This window comes from Heterodontus francisci, chromosome 4 (genome assembly GCF_036365525.1).
Source record: "Heterodontus francisci isolate sHetFra1 chromosome 4, sHetFra1.hap1, whole genome shotgun sequence".
Lineage (NCBI taxonomy): Eukaryota > Metazoa > Chordata > Chondrichthyes > Heterodontiformes > Heterodontidae > Heterodontus > Heterodontus francisci.
In genome coordinates this window covers 74,245,465-74,267,093 of record NC_090374.1, presented here as the reverse complement: position 1 = coordinate 74,267,093, position 21,629 = coordinate 74,245,465, and the positions used below count along the sequence as shown (strand labels likewise).

Here is a 21,629-nt window from a genome sequence, read left to right as displayed (position 1 = left end):
TATCCTGCTGTATCCTCTGACAATCCTCATCACTGTCCACAACTCCAACCTTTGTGTCGTCCGCAAACTTACTAATCAAACCAGCTACATTTTCCTCCAAATCATTTATATATACTACAAACAGCAAAGGTCCCAGCACTGATCCCTGCGGAACACCATTAGTCACAGCCCTCCATTCAGAAAAGCACCCTTCCACTGCAACCCTCTGTCTTCTATGACTGAGCCAGTTCTGTATCCATCTTGCCAGCTCCCCTCTGATCCCGTGTGACTTCACCTTTTGTACCAGTCTGCCATGAGGGACCTTGTCAAAGACTTTACTGAAGTCCATATAGATAACATCCACTGCCCTTCCTTCATCAACCATCTTCGTCATTTCCTCAAAAAACTCAATCAAATTAGTGAGACACGACCTCCCCTTCACAAAACCATGCTGCCTCTTGCTAATAAGTCCATTTGTTTCCAAATGGGAGTAAATCCTGTCCCGAAGAATCCTCTCTAATAATTTCCCTACCACTGACGTAAGGCTCACCGGCCTATAATTTCCTGGATTATCCTTGCTACCCTTCTTAAACAAAGGAACAACACTGGCTATTCTCCAGTCCTCTGGGACCTCACCTGTAGCCAATGAGGATGCAAAGATTTCTGTCAAGGCCCCAGTAATTTCTTCCCTTGCCTCCCTCAGTATTCTGGGGTAGATCCCATCAGGCCCTGGGGACTTATCTACCTTAATGCTTTGCAAGCCCATGTCTCTGGTTAGGTTGATGTAAAAGATCCCATGGCAGAATTCGAAGAACAGTGTGTTCTGCTGGTGTGATCAAAAAAACCCAAAAGGGTCATTTATCTGACTACTGCTTCTGGAATCTCGCTACACAAAGCAACTGATGTATTTGCCTACAAAAATAAATGACTACGGTCAATTCATTACTTTTGGAGTGTGAAGTACTTTTGGATGTTATGAAAACGTGAAAGGCACAATATGTAAGTGCATGTCTTTGTTTCTTTCGATGAGATTCCAACTATGCAGTTGATTGCACTGAAAATGTAGAAAGCTCAAAAATCATGCTTTCACATGAAAGCCAAATGGCCCAGATTTTGCATTAAGACTAATGATGATACCATTTAGCATTCACTGTCACTACAGAGTAAATCAGACAGTAACTTTTGGAGCCTGCTCATGTGCAGTTAAATGCAGAAATCTGGAAGCTGTTGTCCAATTTTCCCTGCTCCTCCACAAACTACAACAGTATCTTGTTGAGACTCATTGAAATCCATGCAAGTGCATTAAATCACACTACTTACCCACTAAACACATCAGAGAAAGTTAAGACTGGCACATTCAGGTGTAAATGAATTTTTAAATGGCATAAGTCTTAATTACTGTCATACTGTCACACCAACAGCTTTGGCACTGAAAATTTAATTTCATAAGTATGGAATCTCATTCCTTCAGAATTTATTGGCGATCTAAAAAAAATTCACTTGCCTTTTAGCCCATCTTTCTTTCACTCTTATGCATTCTGTGCATGATTTTACAACTAAATATTCTAGTTTATATTTCTTGGTTTAAACTCTGCATGTCTCTTTCAGGATTCTTCAATATGCTTGGTTGAAGAGGGCACTGAACTGGAAAGGATCTCTAAATACTGCAAGTTACTGTTCAAAAGCACAAAAGGTCTGTGGACAACCGTATGTACGATGAACAGCAAGTGCTTTTCCTTTGCCGCTGATTGTAAAATGGGGGCCACTTCTAACCAACCAGGGACAGAATCAGCCACTTTAATACTAATATGAGTGTAAATCATCTATTTAGCCAATGTTAAAATTTGTAATTTTATTTTCTGGGGGGGGGGGGGGGGGAAAAGAGAAGAGAGCAGGGGAAAGGGAAGAGCTTTGCTACTTCAACGCCTCAGCACAGCTGTAGTCCGAGAAAACTGACATACTAGTCTCATTCTTCCCAGATCAGATATGACCTACAAGATACTTCACAATGAGTGTGTTTTTAATAAGTGTTTTATTTGAAACCAAAAACATCTAGATTAATGGTTATTTAGTACATTAACTGTATCATGGAGGTTCCAAAAAAACAAGTAAAAATAGCAAATCATCTCAGACTAAAACCTACATTAGAAATCATGTAATTTTTTACCCCACATGTTTATGACTTCAAGAGATTGATTGAAGAAATACAAAAAAAAAATCTAATTGCCAGAAAATCTGTTCTAACAGTTCAATTTCCCTTTTTGGTCTTTGCAGCCACAGGAATTCATGAAGCTAGCCCTGTTCGAGCCTCAGTAAATCCAATACCAAGCCAAAGTAAAATTTTGTATCTTTTCATAGAAATGTTCCAGCAGTTTCACTTGCAAGAATTTCCTGCTAACTTGCAGACATTTAGCATTGCTACAGACCTAGACAGAATACTTTGAGGTTGTGAAGTATCATGTGCCATAGAACAGAACAAAATAGAGCTCATGTGTAGGCAGACCTCACAGGAGGATCAACATATGGTACCATAGCAGTAAGAGGATGCAGATTTAATTTCCAGTTGTCCTGAAGCTGCTCTTGCATACTTTCCAGCAATTCAAAGTAGCATCAGTGCACATCGGGGAGTAGGCTGCCAGCCCCAATTGGCATTTGACAGGCCCAAAGCCCCAAGCAGAAGAAAACAGAAAAATCACCCTCCTTTAAAAACAAAAATCTAAAGACTTCACTAGTCTCATAGAACCAATGTGTTTTATTTCCATATTTTTAAACTGATGATTGTTTATAGATAAAAAAAAATCTAATATCATTTGAATGTGGAACAATTGAACAGGGCGCCACAACTGCAAAAGATGGAGTAAAATTGTCTCATTGCATACACAAAATGCTAAACTTTCTAATGACAAATTTAAAAGGGAAGTAGTCATGTATTCTGATATAAAAGACAGTCAGTTAAGAACAATACAAGACCAATGGTATGACTTATTTGCAAAAAGCATATTTTACAAAATATAAACACTATCATATATAATTCATTCTGCACAGAAGAAAATATTCAGCTCTCTCATGCCATAGACAATTAATTAGCAGCAACACAATCTCAGGTGTTTCCTGAAAGCAAATCATACTTCTGCAAAATATACAAAACGCAGCATTGGCAAATACAACTTCAGTTTTTCCCAGTTTGTAGTCATGGTAGTTCTTAGCAGCAGTTGTTGTTTATTTAATATTAATACATTTTCACTTCAGCCCAAGATGAGCAATGTATCTTTGCCATTTGGAGTGATTAAGAATTAATAAGTGTTGATTCCATGTGCAGCAGTAACAACTGTGTGTGCACTCCAAGTGCCAGAGATCCACTCCTCAAATTGCCAAGCACTTGCTGGATATACTTTGGAAGTTCCTTATAAGCTTTTACATCTTCAGCATACTGCACCATCAGCTGGTCAGGAAAGGAATTTACCAGGTTCTCAAACCTATTCTTACCTACAAATTGACCAATAGTCAAAGATGAATCATTCACAACACGACAGATAAAGGGCAAGTTATGATTTTCAACATAGTTCTTTAGAAGTATAGTCCAGAGATAAGCACTGGGCTCCATTTCAGTAGGATTGATATCTTTGTTCAAATTTCCAAATTGCCTTTCAGCAATCTTCTCCATTCTGACTTCAGTGATGGCACATACATCTTCCTTTACTTTTGGACAATCAATATAATCTCGGGGTGTTTTTCCTAGACAGTCTTGTTGCTGTAACAATACAGCTCCTGTAGGAACAATGACATATATTTATACTAATAGCGTTTATACACTAGTGACTGAAACAGCTGTTCTCTTTTCACCTTGGGGCTCATCTATAACTGCTTTAGGCAGTAACTAATGCTGACACAATTAACTTATACTCTGACTGCCTAGGGAAGTCTGTTGCTTTAAAACCAAATCAGTCTACAGTAAATACCCAGGCAAGTCACCGACAATAATGTGACATTCATATGTTTTGTATTCCAAATATTCTACATTATACTATTCTTTATTCCACTTACATTTAAAATAATTTCTCAATATAGAATGGAGTTTCACTATCTTAATGCTTTCAGTTTTTTTGAATAAAAAAAACATTTATTTCACAACCACTGGATGCCTCAAAGGGCTTTACAGCCAATGAAGTACTTTTAAAGTGCAGTCAACGTTGTAATGTAGAAATAATGATTATCTTCATTTCAGTTATATCAATTTTACTGCTATTATCCTGAAAATGTCCGACAAAAATTATGAATGAAAAGGTAATAAAGTAGCGACAGAAAGTCTCAAATTGTTGCTGGCTCAGTTTTTTCATTTCCTAGTCATTTGCAAGCTACATCCACATCTCAAAAAGCTTAACAATGCATTACAATTTTGCGATTATTATTTCAATCTAGATATGATGCTATAAGTTCAAAATAAACAATAAAATGTTGGATAAGTCAGCCCTCAGTAAAAACAATATAGATCTGGTTTGAGAGCTGTACCTGGTTATCATGCCAGTTCTGTGCCACTCATAAATTGGGGGAAAACAGATTATAAAGTACTAGTGTGAAACAGGTATTAAAATGTCAGCTAAATTTTAAGCATTAGCAAAGTGGTGACATTTCTATCAACTGCTAAATTTGAAAACAGTCCCGTCAGATTTTCAAGTTTAAAAATTCACTTCATACCAGTTGCAGCTATTTTGCCATTCTTAGCAGGCCAAAAACAAAGCAAGATTACCTTTATCAGGTGGTCCCCAACCTGAAAATCTGTACCAACACCAATTTGGCTTCAGTTATACTGTATAGTTTGTGCAGCTGCAAAGCCAAAACTGCTATGCAGTGATGCAAATCACAGTATGACTGGCCTGTAAATTCAAGTACAGAATGGGCTAAAATGAAAGCGATAGTTACAAAGTTGGAACTTGAGTGAAGAGCTCGAGACATCCTTGAAAAAAAACTAAAGTTTAAGCATCTGAAACCCCATGCCCTTACATGCTTTATACAGTCCAAGGTAACTGTATAAGTGTTATTTCCTAATTCAGTAAAGTTGTAAGCTGCCTTCAATCTTCTGTGGAATGTTCCACATTGGTCATGTGAATGTTAAAGCAGAGCATCAAATGCTTTCATTGCTGCAAGACAAAGTTATTTTTGGGGCTAATATATCTATCAGTGACAAGAGCACATATATGCAAGTATATGACCATTTGATTTTTATGAATATCTTATTTATTTTGTATGCACAACATATCTGCTGTTTTACATTCATGATAAGTGACATACTGATTTCAGTGGCAATTTATTGGCCAAATGAAGTGGTCAGCAATGAAAAGAGCATCAGTGTTGTTAATGGTTTATAGCAAAAACTACATATGGGATCCCAATTTCTTAAAAGAAAGTTTAAAACAAATTTCTGAAAGTTCAATATAAATTTCACAGGGAATAAAGGCGGTTTTCTAGTTAGTAATCAAATTTCTTATATTTCCTGACCTCAATCACAGTTCCTGGAAACGCATTCTAACCCCTTCCAGGTGCTTGTCCTAAATCTAAACTTAGCCTTCACAACATTGAATCTGTATCTTTTTGTATTGCGGCTCTGCAATATTCTGGAGTTAATTTCTCTATTCTGTTTATGTATTTTATACATTCCCAAAAGGCTAATGCATCCCTCAAACTCCTAGAGGCAGCTTTCTGCATTTCTGTGTGCACTGTTTGATGGTCTGGACAGCCTCCAAAATGTGCTGATGACAAGAAGTTTACCCAGGAAGTCAGGTCAGAGCATGCAAATGAACAAAAACAAGAAATGCTGGAATCACTCAGCAGGTCTGGCAGCATCTGTGGAAAGAGAAGCAGAGTTAACGTTTCGGGTCAGTGACCCTTCTTCGGTTCCGAATAATAAGAGTCTCCTAATTTTACTCCTGGCATGCAGTATATTTATATTCATATTAAACCTCATTTGCCATTGACCAGACTAGTGGCAAACTTAGCTGAAAACATTGTGAAAACAAAGGCTTTGCCCTCGTAGGATTTTTAAAAAAACAAATAAGCATTTTCACATCCTTTTCTCCTCCTTCAAAGCTACTCAAAAGATGGGAGAGAGATCAGAAGATTGGACAGAATATAAAAAACAGCAAAGGACTAAAAGATTGATAAGGAAGGTAAAATTAGAGTATGAGAGAAAGCCAGCTAGAAATATAAAGACAGATAGAGTTTCTGTAGATACTTAAAAAAGAAAAAAGAGTGGACAGTGAGCGTTGGTCCTATAAAGAGTGATTCTGGGGAATTAATAATGGATAATAAGGAGATGGCAGATGAATTGAACAGATATTTTGCATCCGTCTTTACTACTGAGAATACAAGTAACATCCCAGTATTAGCTATAAGTCAGGAAATGGAAGGGAGGGAGGAACTCAAGGTAATCAGGCAGAGTCAACATGGTTTTGTGAAAGGGAAATCATGTTTAACCAATTTATTGGAGTTCTTTGAGGCAGCTGCATGTGCTGTGGATAAAGGGGAACCGGTGGATGTATTGGACTTAGATTTCCAGAAGGCATTTGATAAGATGCCACATCAAAGGTTATTGCAGAAAATAAAAGCTCATTGTGTAGGGGGTAACATATTGGCACAGATAGAAGATTGGTTAGCTAACAAGAAACAGAGTAGGCACAAATGTGTCATTTTCTGGTTGGCAAGATGTAATGAGTGATGTGTCACAGGAATCTGTGCTGGGGCCTCAACGTTTTACAATTTATATAAATGACAGATGAAGGGACCGAAGGTATGGTTGCTAAATTTGCTAATGACACAAAGATAGAACATAGAACATAGAACATACAGCACAGAACAGGCCCTTCGGCCCACAATGTTGTGCCGATCCTTTGTCCTCTGTCAAGGACAATTTAATCTATACCCCATCATTCTCCTTTATCCATATACCTATCTAAAAGCCTTTTGAAAGTCCCTAAAGTTTCTGACTCAACAACTTCCCCGGGCAAGGCATTCCATGCCTCGACCACTCTCTGGGTAAAGAACCTTCCCCTGACATCCCCCTTATATCTCCCACCCTTCACCTTAAATTTATGACCCCTTGTAACGCTTTGCTCCACCCGGGGAAAAAGTTTCTGACTGTCTACCCTATCTATTCCCCTGATCATCTTATAAACCTCTATCATGTCACCCCTCATCCTTCTCCTTTCTAATGAGAAGAGGCCTAGAATGTTCAGCCTTTCCTCGTAAGACTTATTCTCCATTCCAGGCAACATCCTGGTAAATCTCCTCTGCACCCTCTCCAAGGCTTCCACATCCTTCCTAAAATGAGGCGACCAGAACTGCACACAGTACTCCAAATGAGGCCTTACCAAGGTCCTGTACAGCTGCATCATCACCTCACGGCTCTTAAATTCAATCCCTCTGCTAATGAACGCTAACACCCCATATGCCTTCTTCACAGCCCTATCCACTTGAGTTGCAACTTTCAATGATCTATGCACATAGACCCCAAGGTCTCTCTGCTCCTCCACATGCCCAAGAACCCTACCGTTAACCCAGTATTTTGCATTCATGTTTGTCCTTCCAAAATGGACGACCTCACACTTTTCAGGGTTAAACTCCATCTGCCACTTTTCAGCCCAGCACTGCAACCTATCCAAGTCCCTTTGCAGACGACAATAGCCCTCCTCGGTATCCACAACTCCACCAACCTTTGTATCATCTGCAAATTTACTGACCCACCCTTCGACTTCCTCATCCAAGTCGTTAATAAAAATCACAAACAGGAGAGGACCCAGAACTGATCCCTGCGGCACGCCACTGGTAACTGGGCTCCAGGCTGAGTATTTACCATCTAAGACCACTCTCTGCCTTCTATCAGTTAGCCAATTCTTAATCCAACTGGCCACATTCCCCACTATCCCATGCCTCCTGACTTTCTCCATAAGTCTACCATGGGGGACCTTATCAAATGCCTTACTAAAATCCATGTACACCACATCCACTGGTTTACCCTCATCCACTTGCTTGGTCACCTGCTCAAAGAATTCAATCAGGCTTGTGAGGCAAGACCTACCCCTCACAAAACCGTGCTGACTGTCCCGAATCAAGCAGTGTCTTTCCAGATGCTCAGAAATCCTATCCCTCAGCACCTTTTCCATCAACTTGCCTACCACCGAAGTAAGACTAACTGGCCTGTAATTCCCAGGGTTGTTCCTATTCCCTTTCTTGAACAGGGGCACAACATTTGCCACCCTCCAATCACCTGGTACCACCCCCGTCAGCAGAGAAGATGAAAAGATCATTGCCAGCGGCTCTGCAATTTCATCCCTTGCTTCCCATAACATCCTTGGATATACCCCGTCAGGCCCGGGAGACTTGTCTATCTTCAAGTTATTCAAAAACCCCAACACATCTTCCCTCCTAACGAGCACTTCCTCGAGCTTACCAGTCTGTTTCACACCGTCCTCTTCAGTAATACACCCCTTCTCATTCGTAAATACCGAAGAGAAGTACTCATTCAAAACCTCACTTATCTCTTCCAGCTCAACACACAGTCTCCCGCTATTGTCCTTGACCGGACCTATGGTCCCCCTAGTCATCCTCATATTTCTGACATACGCGTAAAAGGCCTTGGGGTTTTCTTTTATCCTACCCGCCAAGCATTTTTCATGCCCTCTCTTAGCTCTCCTAATCCCTTTCTTCAGATCCTTCCTGGCCATCTTGTATCCCTCCAGAGCTATGCCTGTGCCCTTTTTCCTCAACTTTATATACGCATCCTTCTTCTTCCTAACAAGACTCTCAACCTCTCTTGTCAACCACGGTTCCCTCACATGACCATCCCTTCCCTGTCTGACAGGGACATGCTTATCAATGGCCCCTACTATCTGCTCCTTGAAAAAGTTCCACATTTCGACCGTGCCCTTCCCTGCCAGCATATGCTCCCAACTTATGCTCCTCAGTTCCTGCCTGACAGCATCATATCTACCCTTCCCCCAATTGTAAACCTTGCCCTGTTGCACATACCTATCCCTCTCCATTACCACAGTGAATGCTACAGAATTGTGATCACTATCTCCAAAGTGCTCGCCCACCAACAGCTCTATCACTTGCCCTGGTTCATTACCTAGTACCAAATCCAATATTGCCTCCCCTCTGGTCGGGCAGTCTACATACTGAGTCAGAAAAGCTTCCTGGACATACTGCACAAACACTACCCCATCCAAACTATTCGATCTAAAGAGTTGCCAATCAATATTTGGGAAGTTGAAATCCCCCATAATTACTACCCTGTGACTTCTGCTCCTTTCCAAAATCTGTTTCCCAATCTGCTCTTCCACCTCCCTGCTGCTATTGGGGGGCCTATAGAAAACTCCCATCAAGGTGACTGCTCCTTTCCTGTTCCTGACCTCAACCCACAGTGCCTCAGTCGGCAGATCCTCCTCGAAAATTCTTTCAGCAGTTGTTACACTATTTCTAACTAACAATGCCACCCCCCCACCTCTTTTACCACCATTCCTAATCTTATGAAAACATCTATAACCAGGTACCTCCAAAAACCATTCCTCCCCCTCACCTATCCACGTTTCAGTGATGGCCACAACATCGTAGTCCCAAGTGCCCATCCACGCCTTCAATTCACTCACCTTATTCCTGATGCTTCTTGCGTTGAAGTATACGCACTTTAACCCTTCTCCGTGCCCATCTGTCCTCTGTGACAGTGCTACCTTCCCCAATACCTCACTACACTCTTTGTCTTTCTGAGTGGACCCACTGGTCCCTGGATTACAAGTCCGGTTCCCATCCCCCTCCCAAACTAGTTTAAACCCTCCCGAACAGTACTAGCAAACCTCCCTCCCAGGATATTGGTGCCCCTCTGGTTCAGATGCAGCCCGTCCTGTTTGAACAGGTCCCATCTTCCCCAGAATGCAGTCCAATTATCCAAGAACTGGAAGCCCTCCCTCCTACACCATTCCTGCAGCCACGTGTTCAGCTGTGCTCTCTCCCTATTCCTAGCCTCACTATCACGTGGCGCCGGCAACAAACCAGAGATAACAACTCTGTCCGTCCGAGCTTTCAGCTTCCAGCCTAACTCCCTAAACTCACTTCTAACATCTGTGCCACCCTTCCTTCCTACGTCGTTGGTGCCAATGTGCACCACGACCTCTGGCTGCTCCCCCTCCCCTTTAAGGATCCTGAAGACGCGATCACAAACATCACGGACCCTGGCACCAGGGAGGCAACAAACCATCCGTGCGTCTCGCCTGCGCCCACAGAACCGCCTGTCCGTACTCCTCACCATCGAGTCCCCGATGACTAGTGCTCTCCCATTCTCCCTCCTTCCCTTCTGAGCCACAGTGCAGGACCCCGTGCCAGAGGCCCGGTCACTGCAGCCTGCCCCCGATAGGCCGTCCCCCCCAACAGTATCTAAAACTGTATACTTGTTGTTGAGGGGAACGACCACAGGAGATCCCTGCACTGACCTCTTCCCACCTCTAACTGTTACCCAGCTGCCTTTGATTTGTGGAGTAACGACCTCCGTGTAGCTTCTATCTATCAACCCCTCAGCTTCCCGAATGATCCTCAGTTCATCCAGCTCCAGCTCCAATTCCCTAACACGGTCTGATAGGAGCTGGAGACGGATGCACTTCCAGCAGGTGAAGTCGGCAGGGCCACCGGAGGTTTCCCTCACCTCGAACATTCTGCAGGAGGAGCAATACACTACACTGGCTGCCATTTCTTTTATTCAATTACCCCTTAGTTAAGTACAACTATAGATATTAACAAAAACAGTAAATAGCTTACCTGCTCAGTCCTTTTTGGTTAGAGGAGGAGGGTAAAAAGGGTCTTATTATTAGGTTAGAGTAGGAGGATGGGTAGGATAGGTAGGAAAGTAACTTGTGAAGAGGACATAACAGGGCTACAAAGGGATATAGATAGGTTAAGTGAGTGGGCACAACCTGGCAAAATGGAATATAATGTGGGAAAGTGTGAAATTGTCCATTTTGGCAGCAAAAATAAAAAAGCATATTATCTAAATGGTGAGAGATTGCAGAGCTCTGAGATGTTGAGGGATCTGGGTGTCCTAGTGCATAAATCGTAAAAGGTTAGTATGCAGGTACAGCACATAATTAGGAAAGCTAATAGAATGTTATTGTTTATCGCAAGGGGAATTGAATACAAAAGTAGGGAGTTAATACTTTTGCTATACAGGGCACTGGTGAGGCCACTTCTGGAGTACTATGTACAGTATTGGTCTCCTTATTTAAGGAAGGATGTAAATGCGTTGGAGGCAGTACAGAGAAGATTTACTAGACTAATACCTGGACTGGGTGACCTCTCTTACAAGGAAATATTGGACAGGCTAGGCTTGTATCCGCTGGAATTTAGAAGAGTAAGAGGTGACTTGATAGAAACATACAAGATGAGGGGTCTTGACAGGGTGGATGTGGAAAGGATGTTTCCCCTTGTGGAAGAATCTTGAACGAGGGGTCACTGTTTAAAAATAAGGGGTCGCCCATTTAAGACAGAGATGAGGAGAAATTTTTTCTCTCGGGGTCGTGAGTCTTTGGAATTCTCTTCCTCAAAAGGCAGTGGAAGCAGAGCCTTTGAATATTTTAAGGCAGAGGTAGAAAGATTCTTGATCAGCAAGGGGTGGAAGGTTATCGGGGGTAGGTGGAAATGTGGAGTAATCAGTTCAGCCATGAACTTATTGAATGGTGGAGCAGGCTCGAGGGGTTGAGTGGCCTACTCCTGCTCCTAATTCATATGTTCGTATGTAATTGACAGAGCTGTGATCAACAAACCAAGATATTATGAAAAACTACACAATAAAACTAGAAAAATTAGTAATACACTGATTACTATCATAGATAGGGGTGAGAGAAGAAAAAAATAAGCAAAACTTTGTTGCTACTACTATCATGCCAAAACAAGCAGCCTGAAATGCACCCATACCCATTATGTAACTGCATTAAAAACTGAGTAAACTGATCCAGTTCCTGTCATGATAATGTCAAAACCCAGATGGAAAAGATGCAGATAAGACTATATGCACTTTGTACAATTGCCGGCAGAACTTGATGAATACAAACACCTGTTGATCTCCTCCCATAGGATAACAAACAGCCACTGCCTATTCTTTTTAATGGTCTGGAAAATAGACATCTGTCAGCATTTTACCATGCCCATTGAGAAGCAGGACTTAAGATACTGGCTCTCATCACTGTGACCAATTGAAGTAAGGCTAGGTATTGACTCACTATGTCAGTGGCTAACTTAGTAGATAAATAAAACACTTGTGGGATTTATTATAGAGCCTCTTCTGTGATTAAAGGATAAATGCATAATACGGTGAATGGGTGGGTGAGCAAAGGAATTCAGGTTATCAGCTTGAAACAATATACGAAATCCAAATCAGCCAACAGGGGGCAGGAGAGGACCTTAGATTTAAGAACTGTTTAAAATCAAATACAACATTATTACTATAGCTGGAGGTTTTAATAAAGAAAAGTGTTGCTAGGTCAGGAAGACATCAAGGGAGCTGCACACATAGGTGAAGGGGCTTATGACAGTGCATTTTCCAAGCAGGTGAACATAATTGTATTGAACACTGTAATATGCCAATATCATAAGGCAACTGTATTTTACACACACACACACACACACACACACACACACACAGAGTTCCTTTGTGGCTAAGCTCAGTGTGAGGAGTTGCTGGAGTATGATGCAGGTCTGGTATCACACTCTACAGATACTAAGGTCAAACCTTTGCATATAGAATAACTGCTTGTGAAACAGGACAACAAAAATTCCTTAATCAACCAAGATTACTGAAAAATCTTAAAATTACATTTTTGTAATGTCCAGCATTAAATCATTGAGTGTTGAGCAGCATTTCTGTACTTAATGCAGGTTGTACAAACTTTATGGTGCAATTTATTTACTTTTCCATTATGTGGAAACAAAGGGTTTTACATCTTGGAATCTTTATTCTATGATGTCATCCTTCTGAAATCTCATTTCACCCATGCTACCCTTTTCAAAAGTTTGTTCTCTGGCATTTTTTGTTACCTGCATTTCCCAGCCCCAATGTTTGAGCTGCATCAAGTATAAAAAATTGTTAGGGCAATGTGAATTTCCAGCATTTACTTTCAGGAAGTAATCAAATCATTAAACAATTGTTCACTTTGATATGATTAGATTAGAGATACAGCACTGAAACAGGCCCTTCGGCCCACCGAGTCTGTGCCGACCATCAACCACCCATTTATACTAATCCTACACTAATCCCATATTCCTACCAAACATCCCCACCTGTTCCTATATTTCCCTACCACCTACCTATACTAGTGACAATTTATAATGGCCAATTTACCTATCAACCTGCAAGTCTTTTGGCTTGTGGGAGGAAACCGGAGCACCCGGAGAAAACCCACGCAGACACAGGGAGAACTTGCAAACTCCACACAGGCAGTACCCAGATTCGAACCCGGGTCCCTGGAGCTGTGAGGCTGCAGTGCTAACCACTGCACCACTGTGCAATTGCTCTCAATTTCCCACAAGTATTATTGGTGCGGCATACTTACAGGAAGTGCTAGATAAAACATACTTTTGAACCTATTTTTAAAGTGAATTGAAAGTTACATTCTATTGCCTTCCCTTTCCTCTTCAGAGTCACTGAGCTAGAGATACATCAGTGATCAGCTCCTGTGTTCAGGCCACCACTGCACATGACCACATGAGCTGTTGGAATGAAGCTTGGACAGACAGTCTCCAATTATTCTACCTCCGACAGAAACAAGTGCCCAGCCTTTACTGTGCACCATACTTCAAGGGATGACTTCGATTAGTAAATGTCAAATGGTATAATAAAATAAACTTGTATCCAAATGTTCTGCTGTGCACTGGAACTCCAATGTTAAGTCTAACAGTTTACATATGAACATTCAAACAATGTGATTAAACAAGTTTAAGCAATTATTCAAATCTAATATAAACACTTTTTTTTTTGTTTATGGGATGTAGGCGTCGCTGGCTAGGCCAGCATTTACTGGCCATCCTTAATTGCCCTCGAGAAGGTGGTGGTGAGCTGCCTTCTTGAACTGCTGCTGTCCATGTGGGGTAGGTATACCCACAGTGCTGTTAGGAAGGTAGTTCCAGGATCTTGTCCCAGCGACAGTGAAGGAACAGCGATATAGTTCCAAGTCAAGATGGGGTGTGACTTGGACGGGAACTTGTGGTGTTCCCCTGTATCGGCTGCCCTTATCCTTCTAGGTGGTAGAGATCGCAGGTTTGGAAGGTGCTGTATGAGGAGGTTTGGTGCGTTGCTGCAGTGCATCTTGTAGATGGTACACAGTGTGTGTCAGTTGTGAAGGGAGTGAATGTTTGTGGATGGGGTGCCAATCAAGTGGTCTGTTTTGTCCTGGATGGAGTCGAGCTTCTTGAGTGTTGTTAGAGCTGCACCCATCCAGGCAAGTGGACAGCATTCCATCACACTCCTGACTTGTGCCTTGTAGATGGTGGACAGGCTTTGGGGAATCAGTTGAGTTACTTGCCACAGGATTCCTAGCCTCTGACCTGCTCTTGTAGCCATGGTATTTATATGGCTATTCCAGTTCAGTTTCTGGTCAATGGTAACCCCTAGGATGTTGATAGTGGGGGGATTCAGCGATCGTAATGCAATTGAATGTCAAGGAGAGATGGTTAGATTCTCTCTTGTTGGAGATGGTCATTGCCTGGCGCTTGTGTGGCATGAATGTTACTTGCCACTTATCAGCCCACGCCTGGATATTGTCCAGGTCTTGCTGCATTTTTACACTGAATGCTTCAGTATCTGAGGAGTTGCAAATGGTGCTGAACATTGTGCATTCATCAGCAAACATCCCTTATGATTGAAGGAAGATCATTATGAAGCAGCTGAAGATGGTTGGGCCTAGGACACTACCCTGAGGAACTCATGCAGTGATGTCCTGGAGCTGAGATGATTGATCTCCAACAACCACAACCATCTTCCTTTACGTTAGGTATGACTCCAACCAGTGAAGAGTTTTCCCCCGGATTCCCATTGACTCCAGTTTTGCTCAGGCTCCTTGATGCCATACTCGGTCAAATGCTGCCTTGATGTCAAGGGCAGTCATTCTCCCCTCACCTCTTGAGTTCAGCTCTTTTGTCCATGTTTGAACCAAGGCTGTAATGAGGTCAGAAGCTGAGTGGCCCTGGTGGAACCTAAACTGAGCGTCATTGAGCAGGTTATTGCTAAGCAACTGCCGCTTGATAGCACTGTTGCCAACACCTTCCAGCACTTTACTGATGATTGAGAGCAGGCTGATGGGCAGTAAGAGCCCGGGTTGGATTTGTCCTGCTTTTTGTGCACAGGACATTTTTCACATTGCCGTGTAGATGCTAGTGTTGTAGCTGTACTGGAACAGCTTGGCTGGGATGCTGGAGACTTCAGAAGGAGGCAGAGATGGATCATCCACTCGGTACTTCTGGTTGAAGACTGTTGCAAATGCTTCAGCGTTATCTTTTGCACTGATGTGCTGGGCTCCCCCATCATTGAGGATGGGGATATTTGTGGAGCCACCTCCTCCTGTTAGTTGTTTAATTGTCCACCACCATTCACGACTGGATGTGGTCTGACTACAGAGGTTGGATCTGATCCGTTGGCTGTGGGATCGCTTAGCTCAGCAGCACATAATAGAACAGACCAGCACAAAAAAGAAAATTGTTATTGAACACAAAGCAGCACAGACCATATGCACAGGAGAAATCTATAATTTTACAAAAGAGGGCAGTAAAGTACATAGGCTTGCCTTTTGCTAAGTACCCAATTACAAACTCTGCCTTTACTAACCAAGCCTAGACTAACACATCTATTAGTTAAAGTAAAACGATGTCCTCAGTTACAGAAAAGGCGTCATTGCTTTCTAAAACTAAGAAATGTAGTTATACTACTATATATTTGGTCAACTGCGTAGAACAAGTGTCCTTCATCTTACTGTGGCGTATTAAAAGTGAAAACAAATTGTGGAAACCAAATTACTGTCAAATGAATATCAAGACAATTGCTCAAATGTTAATTTTCTATCTGTATTCACTGCTCAGTTTGAATACTGTTTGTGTTGGTAAAATATCTGGAAATATGATTTGTTCTACTACAGCCATTTCATCTCTACTAGTACCTGCTTTCCAAATTTAATACTTAATTTCACACTTGTCTTGCATCAAATTATAGACACTAACATTTCTTATAATACTTGCTTTTTGTTTTTGAATAACCTAATTTCTCCTGTACTTTTAACAAGTGGCTACAAATATGGAAATTTTCGTTAGAAACTGCTTTTGATTTCTACTTTACACTAACAGATTTAATGTTGTTTGTATTTTTCTCCAGAGACCAACTTCCATAAAGAAATCACATCTTTAAGTTACCAAGGGAAAACTAAAGATGAAATCTGAGATATATTGAAAAACTCGCCTTTATATACCACATTCAGACCTAGCACTTGTAATCTCCAGTGTCGCACGTCATGACTTTCTACCAAAGGGCATCTCACAGCTGATTGCTAACAAAACCAAAACAGCTGAATTACAGTCCAAAGATTCCTCCACAACTGCTGCAATGGCCAAATCACAGACCATGACCAAATCATTGCATACTACATCATCAGTAAATCTGTGCAGAAGTATAAAAGACAGGCCTTTAAAATGTTAAACACTAAAATATGAAAAACTCAAAATCCTCTTCAACCAACCCCTCCAAAAACAGATTCATCACATTTGTGGTTGCTGAAGCCTTGCTTATATTTATAATGTTTGCCTTTCATAAGTAATCCAATGACTATAAAATGCTTTGGGAAGGTTTGAGGATGCAAGATGCTATACAAGCACAAGATATTTCTCTTTCATCTACAGCACCCAATTCTTGCTGTGAATAAATGGGGTAGTCTGAACATTAAAGGTCATCAGTACTACATTGCTCCCCAGAGCTTGGAAGCTGAAATGTCAATTATGTATTGTACAGCATTAATAAAGTTTTAAAAACTTCAAGACTTCCAAAACTGAAAGATTTACGCAATGTTGAACAACACTGTGAAAAGCTGACTGGCAAGTTGCATGTAGAATGATCATATGCTAGATGGTCACAACAGGCTTGCAATTTTTCTTCAATTGCCAAACAATTTCAATATGTACTAAATTCTTAATTCCATTACAGATCCGCTTTGGAACAAATTTTCTTTGATAAACCCTGATGACATTATACCATTATAATAGAGGAAAAGGACGTTGGAGAAAGTTTGCAAAAAACAGAGGGATAGGGGGTGGAGGAGTAGGATGATGAAAGCTGTTTTGAAGAGAGGGATACAGTACCTGAGACAGAACCATTTATAATATCAGCATGGCAGTTAGGAAAGGAAGGTGGATGGTCAGCAATATAGTGGAATAGGATGAAAGGAGCAGGAGGTGGGTCTCAGATGAGCTCTGGCTTGAGGGGATGGGGAAAATTAGAGAAGCATGTGGGATCAGGGCGAGGGTAGGAGAGGTTTGGTTTCGTGAACAAAGGGAAGGGGTGAAGCAGCAAAGGCATGTGAATGGATGGTCTCAATCTTAAATAAATTTGAGTTCCTCATACTTGTTCAAGATAAAGGTTGAAGAGGCATGGGAGAAGCGTTTAAGGAGATGGTTGGTAGCATAGAAAAGATGCCAGGGTTATCTATGATCTCCAGAATGATCCTGGGAGCAGTGGACAGAAAAAGTGAGGCTTGATGTTGTCCAGCCAGATCTGACTATAAATATTTTTAAAGTATTTAGTCATTCAAAAAAAGGGGTTCATACCATGTGGAACAACCAAGATGGGACAGCATAAATGTTTTACTGGGGTCAAGTACATCAGAAGTGGAGGGGAGATGAGGGAACATAATTGACAGTTGCAATTGGAAGGTTGAAAGTTCAGTTGCGAGTCACTTTGGGGGGAGGATTGTGGTGGGGGAAGTGTTTCTTTCTAGGGCCGGGTATAAAAAAAGTGGAATGAGAACAGGGTTGGACTATGTGGGTATGAAAGATTCAAGGAACTGGTTGTGATTGAAACCATGGGATTAGAGTTGCCATGTTAGATGACACTGTCAAAGAGATGGCTATGAATATGGAAGGAGAAGTTTAGTGAGGATAAGATGACTATGAAATCAGAGGAGAGGAGGCAAAGGCAAAATGGATATTGAAATCAAAGGATAAAAAGAGAGTCACTCAGCATCGAGGCTGAGGGAAGGATAAAAAAAGGATCTTGGAAAAACACAGAATGGGGCTCGGTGGTGGTAGAGAACATCAAAAAGAGAGTTGAAAAGAATATAACAAGGTGAGGTGCCTGAAGGAGAACATGAAAGAGGAGTAGGGGGAGAGCAAGGTGTGATTTTCTAAATTTTCGAATAAAGGGACACCCCAGTAGTTAGGTGGAGGAAAATATAGCCAGTAAGGGGGCTTCAGCAAAGGGCAAGGTCTTGCCACCCACAATCCAGATTTCAGACAAAGCCCTGTCTTTGAAAGGCAGATGAGCAGTGAGTTTGGCTGCTTAATTCTAGAATTTTTTAAAAATTAAATTATGCTGCCATGGCGGGGTTTGAAACCATGTCCCCAGAGCATTCGCCTGGGCCTCTGGATTGCTAGTCCAGTGACATTACCATTACAGCACCGCCTCCCCTTTAAATCCAAAGTAATATAAATCATTTCCTTTCAAAGTTTTTCTGAGACTGACTATTTTATGTTCTACATATGGAACTGCTATAGTCAGACTGTTCCATCTGTTTAGGATGGGTTTTATAAGCATATAAAACGATGTTGATAGGTGAGATGAAATAAAAAAGTGGAAGGAAGCTTGTGTGGAGCATAAGCTGGTTCTGTCAAGTGACCTGCTTCTGTGCTGCAAATTCCATGTAATCTGAAAGGTGGGAAGGTTGGAATGGGTGGTGCAGAGGCAAAATTTTGGAAGGGAAAAAATCTTACTTGATGGATTTTTGGAAAATGGGCAAATGCATAGATTTTTGTGCATTCAAGCTCTTGTGTGTTTGCTACGTTACAAACAATTATTAGCACTATATCTTCAAGTTAGATGCAAGAGATAGCAGCTGAGGAGAGGCGGTGGCATAGCGGTATTATCACTGGACGAGTAACTCAGAGACCCAAGGCAATGATCTGGGGACATGGGTTTGTATTCCACCACAGCAGAACGTGGAATTTGAATTTAATAAATCTGGAAGTAAAAGCTAGTCTAATGATGGCCATGAAACCATTGTTGATTGTTGTAAAAACCCATCTGGTTCACTAAGGTCCTTACCTGATCTGGCCTACATATGACTCCAGACCCACAGCAATGTAGTTAACTCTTACATGCCCTCTGAAATAGCCCAGCAAGCCAATCAGTTGTACCGAACTGATACGAAGTCAATAAAAAAGGAATGAAACTGGACGAACCACCCGGCATCGACCGAGGCACCGGAAACGACAACGGCAAACCCTACCCTGTCGACCTTGCAAAGGCCTCCTTACTAACATCTGGGGTCTTGTGCCAAAGTTGGGAGAGCTGTCCCACAGACTAGTCAAGCAACAGCCTGACATTGTCTGTAAGGTATGAATCTGTGAGTATGACTATGTCCCAGACACTGCAATCACTATCCCTGGGTATGTCCTGTCCCACCAGCAGGACAGACCCAGCAGAGGTGGCGGGACAGAGGTCGACAGTAGGGAAGGAGTTGCCCTGGGAGTCCTCAACGCTGACTCCGGACACCATGAAGTCTCATGGCATTAGGTCAAACATGGGCAAGGTAACCTCCTACTGATTACCACCTACCGCCCTCCCTCAGCTGATGAGTCAGTACTCCTCCATGTCGAACACCACTTGGAGGAAGCACTGAGGGTGGCAAGGGCAGAAAATGTACTCTGGGTGGGGGATTTCAATGTCCATCACCAAGAGTGGCTCGGTAGCACCACGACTGTCCGAGCACTAAAGGACATAGCTGCTAGACTGGGTCTGCGGCAGGTGGTGGGGGAACCAACACGAGGGAAAAACATACTTGACCTGGTCCTCACCAATCTGCCTGCCACAGATGCTTCTGTCCATGACTGTATTGGTAGAAGTGACCACTGCACAGTCCTTGTGGAGACGATGTCCCACCTTCACATTGAGGATACCGTCCATTGTGTTGTGTGGCACTATCACCGTGCTAAATGGGATAGATTTCGAACAGATCTAGCAATGCAAAACTGGGCATCCATGAGACTCTGTGGGCCATCAGCAGCAGCAGAATTGTACTCAACCAGAATCTGTAACCTCATGGCCCGGCATATCCCCCACTCTACCATGACCATCAAGCCAGGAGACCAACCCTGGTTCAATGAAGAGTGTAGGAGGGCATGCCAGGAGCAGCACCAGGCATATCTAAAAATGAGGTGTCAGTTTGGTGAAGCTACAACACTGGACTACTTGCATGCCTAACTGCATAAGCAGCATGCAATAGCTAAGCGATCCCATAACCAACAGATCAGATCTCAGCTCTGCAGTCCTGCCACATCCAGCCGTGAATGGTGGTGGACAATTAAACAACTAACGGGAGGAGGTGGCTCCACAAATATCCCCATCCTCAATGATGGGGGTGCCAGCACATCAGTGCGAAAGATAAGGCTGAAGCATTTGCAACAATCTTCAGCCAGAAGTGCCAGGTTGATGATCCATCTCGGCCCACTCCTGAAGTCCCCAGCATCACAGATGCCAGGCTTCAGCCAATTCGATTCACTCCGCGTGATATCAAGAAACGACTGAAGGCACTGGATACTGCAAAGGCTATGGGTCCTGACAACATTCCGGCAATAGTACTGAAGACCTGTGCTCCAGAACTTGCCACACCCCTAGCCAAGCTGTTCCAGTATAGCTGCAACACTGGCATCTACCCAGCAATGTGGAAAATTGCCCAGGTATGTCCTGTACACAAAAAGCAGGACAAGTCCAACCCGGCCAATTACCGCCCCATCAGTCTACTCTCAATCATCAGCAAAGTGATGGAAGGTGTCATCAACAGTGCCATCAAGCAGCACGTGCTTAGCAATAACCTGCTCAGTAATACCCAGTTTGGGTTCCACCAGGGCTACTCAGCTCGTGACCTCATTACAGCCTTGGTTCAAACATGGACAAAAGAGCTGAACTCAAGAGGTGAGGGGAGAGTGACTGCCCTTGACATCAAGGCAGCATTTGACAGAGTATGGCATCAAGGAGCCCTAGCAAAGCTGGAGTCAATGGGAATCAGGGGGAAAAATCTCAGTTGGTTAGAGTCATACCTAGCACAAAGGAAGATGGCTGTGGTTGTTGGAGATCAGTCATCTCAGCTCCAGGAGCTCCTCAGGGTAGCGTCCTAGGCCCAACCATCTTCAGCTGCTTCATCAATGACCTTCCTTCAATCATAAGGTTAGAAGTGGGGATGTTCGCTGATGATTGCACAATGTTCAGCAACATTCGCGACTCCTCAAATACTGAAGCAGTCCGTGTAGAAATGCAGCAAGACTTGCACAATATCCAGGCTTGGGCCGATAAGTGGCAAGTAACATTTGCGCCACACAAGTGCCAGGCAATGACCATCTCCAACAATAGAGAATCTAACCACCTCCCC

General features: G+C 42.5%; 1 protein-coding gene across 1 annotated transcript in view; it reads right to left on the bottom strand.

The window, feature by feature from the left end:
• Nucleotides 1-2,035: 2,035 nt before the first annotated feature.
• The window catches only part of slf1 (SMC5-SMC6 complex localization factor 1), a 107,637-nt gene continuing 88,043 nt past the window's right edge, over nt 2,036-21,629 (bottom strand). Inside the window, exon 16 of the mRNA XM_068029715.1 lies at nt 2,036-3,747. Coding sequence (XP_067885816.1) covers nt 3,266-3,747 — 482 coding nt within the window. The 3' untranslated portion in view covers nt 2,036-3,265. The remainder of the gene's footprint in view (nt 3,748-21,629) is intronic.